At 39.0% G+C, this 4,385-nt stretch overlaps 1 protein-coding gene across 3 annotated transcripts; it reads right to left on the minus strand.

Moving 5' to 3' along the window:
• Nucleotides 1–325: 325 nt before the first annotated feature.
• LOC120519239 (gamma-crystallin S-1-like) lies at nt 326–3,690 on the minus strand. 3 transcript variants are annotated; one of them, XM_039742405.1, is made up of 4 exons: nt 3,676–3,690; nt 3,102–3,344; nt 2,296–2,297; nt 326–612 (listed from the first exon to the last, which is right to left on the minus strand). In XM_039742405.1, exons 1-4 carry the CDS (start codon nt 3,682–3,684, stop codon nt 339–341), a joined length of 528 nt encoding a protein of 175 aa, XP_039598339.1. In that variant the 5' UTR covers nt 3,685–3,690; the 3' UTR covers nt 326–338. The 3 variants fall into 3 exon arrangements, with proteins under 3 accessions (XP_039598339.1, XP_039598326.1, XP_039598331.1); XM_039742392.1 differs by lacking the exon at nt 2,296–2,297 and having other exon boundaries at nt 326–617; XM_039742397.1 differs by lacking the exons at nt 2,296–2,297; nt 3,676–3,690 and adding an exon at nt 3,555–3,569 and having other exon boundaries at nt 326–617.
• Nucleotides 3,691–4,385: the final 695 nt, after the last annotated feature.

Below are 4,385 nucleotides of genomic sequence, written 5' to 3' on the forward strand. Positions count from 1 at the left end.
GACTTGCTTTGCCTCCTGTCTACTTTTACACTTGAAGGCGACTCTCTCAGCATATCTCATCCGACTTTACTCCTCCTCATGCGTCTTACACTCACACTTCCATTCACACCAAAGCTAAACTGACCAATCAGATTGCTCAGAGGGACTGGACAAACAGACCTTAGTGTTTTATTATATAGAAGATTATCAGGGAATATGGTTTGAATAAATGACATGATTTTTAATCAAGCTACAAAATAATAAAACAAAGCAATATGTTACTGCACACTTCATTAAGAAAATAAGTCAGAAGCACAATTAATTTATCTGGTTTATTCTTATTTTTTAGTTTCTCTTGTTTACATATATCCATCTCTTATGCGTCGGAAAGAGCCAATGTTAGAACTAAAGCCACCCCAGTCACTGAATCGTCTGTATTCGCCAGGTCTCAGGAAGTACTGTCGGCCCCTATAGTTGGGTTGTTCATAGAAGATCCAGTAGCCCTCCATCACATTACAGGAGAAGATGTCATTGTAGTGGAAACGTTCATAGACATCGGGGCAGTCATCTGTGAACTCCATCATCTGCCCTCCAAAGTCAGGCCTCTCATAGATTCTCATCCTGTGTGATCCCCTGAACTGTAAATAAAAAAAGAAATCCACTAATGGCATCAATGAAGTAAGGACTATTTCTACTGCATTATTGTTTTGCTTTTCTTACTGAATCAGCCTCAGACTTCATGTAAAGTGCCGTCCGCTTAAAGCTATTTTGTAGACTGAAGGTTTCCATTTACTGAGTAAATTCCTATCTATAATTTTACTGACAAACAGACTTGTAGTGGTTAAATCTGAGAAAGTAAGCCATTACAACAAGGTTTCTTAAACTTTATTTTAATCGCAATCCAATCTTACCCTTTTTAGGGTCTTCGAGACCTATTGCTTGTTTAAGGGGAGGACCCCTTTGGAGAATTGTGGATGATCACTGGAGGGCTAGTTGAGGATGATTGTCAGAGCAATGTCAATTGCGTAATCAACCCATGGCGACTCACTTTGAAAATTATCCACGACCCATTACCATTAAACTCATGACCAAAAGGTGGCAGCTCACAAGCCTTTTTTGGGTTATGACTCATATTTTAAGGAACCCTGCATTACAAATTATTCATTACTTCTCTGAAATTCTAACAGGAATAGATTATTTGTTACTTACTGGAAAAAGTAGTCACATTACTACTTACTTTACTTTTACATTTCTCTCTAAACCCTTTGTGGGAGACGGCCAGTTCAACCCAGCTGGGACGCCCTTGGAATGGAAGGATGGGGGAGGGCAGCTGCTTGTCGACACTGCCTCCCCCAGGACGCTAGAAGGCGATTTCCCTGCAGCATATACCTGCAGGGCATCATGGGAAATGGAGCCCTGCTGGATACCGTGGGTGCCACCAAGAGATGCTGCAGGAAGACCTGCAGAGTTTTACTTTCCGTATAGCCCTGAAGTACTCCCAAGTCACGGGGACGGAAGTCCCAAAGTACTTCTAGGCTGAAGAAAATTCAAGTCCTCCGTCTGACCCGGAAGTGCTGGCAAGTCATGTGGGAGGAAGAAAGGAAGCACTTCCGGGTCAAGGACTGATGGGAGCCCAACAGGCAAGCTGGAGTTGAGAGGTGTAGGACGAAGCTTCCTGGGAGGTTTGGAGGAGATGTAAAGAGAGAGAAAGATAATCGTGTTGATTATTATTATGTGATTTGTGTTCCTTGCCTGTATATTGGTGGTGGTGGTGCTTGAAGGGCACTATTTGAAGAAGAAATTAAAGAACGTCTTAGTGTTTTAACCCTTCTCCTGCATGTGTCTGTTGTGAAAAAAGGAGGCAACAGTGCCACCTAGCGTCCATCAATTTACAATTTGCAAATATGCATCACTGGAAAAGTACACGGATTACACCCAAATGTCCTTACAGTATTTTACATTGGAAGAAATGAGCAATGACAATGAATGTGAATTAAACTATTAAACAACATGGTAAACAAACATGGCTTACACTGGCACTTACACTAGTTCACAAAAATATTCTTAAAATAAATCTTAATAATTAAATATACAGTAAAGCAGAGTTAGCCACTTGAACACTTGCAATCATGAAGTTGGTAAACTATGAAAGTATCACTAGTTTAATAGCAAGCCAATGTGACGCCTTATTGAACAGGTGTGCAAAACAATCAATATATTTATATCTTTCTGTCCCTCCAGGCTTTACACTAACAAAAGTATATATGGTGATCAAAAAAAACAACAATCACGGTAAAGACTCGCCTATACACAGACGTCTGCATTTTTGTGAAAACGTTAAATAGACAGGACAGGAAAAACCAAAATGCATTTCAGGATGCACAGCTGCATTTCACATGTGATGATCGCAGTGTCCTCATTTGATTGGCTGTCAAAGGCTCTTTTGTCCTTCTACAGATGTAATTCCTTTTGAACTCTTGAACAAGAGGTTATACTTTACAGTGTTCTAAAAAATTAAAGCATCTAACGTTTAATTATAAATGTTCCTATATGCACACCTCAGGTCACTTTGCTCCTTCTCCCTTAAATTAGAATTAAATTATCTTCCTTAATCAAATCCTTTTAATGTATGATACGACTAAAAAGTTGTTATATTTCAAAGTAAAACTTAAAATCTATTTATAAAGAAAAAATTGCCGTCAATGCATTTCTAAAGTAAAATGAACTATCAAGTAAAGCAATAAAGTTACACATATCTCTGGTAAAAAACTGAGAGGTGTTCTACACCAGCATGAAAACAGTGTACATGTGCACTGAGAACCTGGTGGAGCTGCCGACTGGAAAGCCACAATAGCCTCCTCAGTTGTTATGTGAACTGGGATGTCTGCCCATTTACATATTATTTGCTTAGAAACATTCTAGTTAGGCCAATAATTGTAATGTGATAATGAGAATTTAAATTATAATCCATAATACCACTTCATTATTGGAAAAGTACCATGTTAACCTCAAATCTGGTCATAAATGGTATTTTTTAAGGTTTATTATTAAAAATATAGTTTTGGTTGCATTCTTCAATTAGGGATTGAACTTCCATGCATAAAAATTAGCCCTCAACTTACTGGTGGAATCATGCGGCAGGACCTAATGCAGTCGTTGTAGCCCATCCAGCGCTGGTAGTCAGGATACTCGCCACGGTTGAGGATGTACTGGTAGCCCATATAGTTGGATTTTTCATAGACCACCCAGTACCCACTCTCCACTCGAATGGAGTTGCACCGGTTGAAGTAAGAGTACAAATCGGTGCAGTCACTGCTACATTCATAGTAGCGTCCTTGGAAGTTCCTGTCCTCGTAGAAAATGATCTGTAATTAAAATAAAATAAGTGTACATGTTCAGTGTTCACACACAGCTGGAACGAAACTGAGACAATAGATTTAAAAAAAAATATATAGAGGTACATGACTTTCATGTTAAAATGCATATGAAACTATTATAAAGAGAAGGTCAGGCCACCATGAGGCCTGCTAAGGCATCATGTCTATGTGTTGAGTTATCCTGTCAAAATATGTAACTTTCCCCGTGTTCATGCACTGTGATCACAGGTTAATAACTTTAAAGGCTGACAATCCAATACCTTCACGAAAAGTTTATAAAAATCCAGCCCCCCTCATTTCACATTCTGTTTCAGGTTACCTTTCCCATGATGGCCGTTCAGTTGATGCACTGTCATGCTACTGGTGCCTGAAACTCCTCTCTTATATGTCTGGGTGAAAGCTGTATGCTTTGTTATGGTAATCACTGGGACTTCCATATCAGCAGAAACATTTCAGCTTCAACCGCACCTTTGTTTCACATCACAGAAAGGCTTCTTTACATTTTGCGAAAGTCGACAGACATCATTTTTCTGGAGAGCATTTTAAAGAGTAGACAGAATAGTATTGTGGCAGGATGGATAAAGGACTAGAGGATTCTTTTGTGAACTAACTTCACAAGGACAGAATCTGTGACTTTGTGCTTGTTGCCTTTTTCAGAAACCCTGTAACTTCTGTATGACTTCCTTTATTATACAGAGATGGAACATCCTACATTGAGATTGTTTAAAATGCTTAGACCTACTTAATCATCACCTTCTCTTCAACAAGTTGTAATAATAAATAAAATAGCATTATGTGACTACTAACCCTCAAGAAAAATGTATTTATGCATTTGAAAAACTATAGCATTCAGGATCATTGAGTGAAAAAGCATGACGTCTTAATTCGGCGACTTGTAGCTGCCCCCACTAATTACAGTACATGAATAAAATATGTGCAGTAAGAGTGACTCACCTTCTTCTCTGGCCCAGCCTTCCTTAAGAACATCTTGATCTCCGTAATGTTTAGGCCTCAGCATTGCATTTCTGT

The sequence above is a fragment of the Polypterus senegalus genome, chromosome 1, assembly GCF_016835505.1.
Source record: "Polypterus senegalus isolate Bchr_013 chromosome 1, ASM1683550v1, whole genome shotgun sequence".
Classification (NCBI taxonomy): Eukaryota; Metazoa; Chordata; class Cladistia; order Polypteriformes; family Polypteridae; genus Polypterus; species Polypterus senegalus.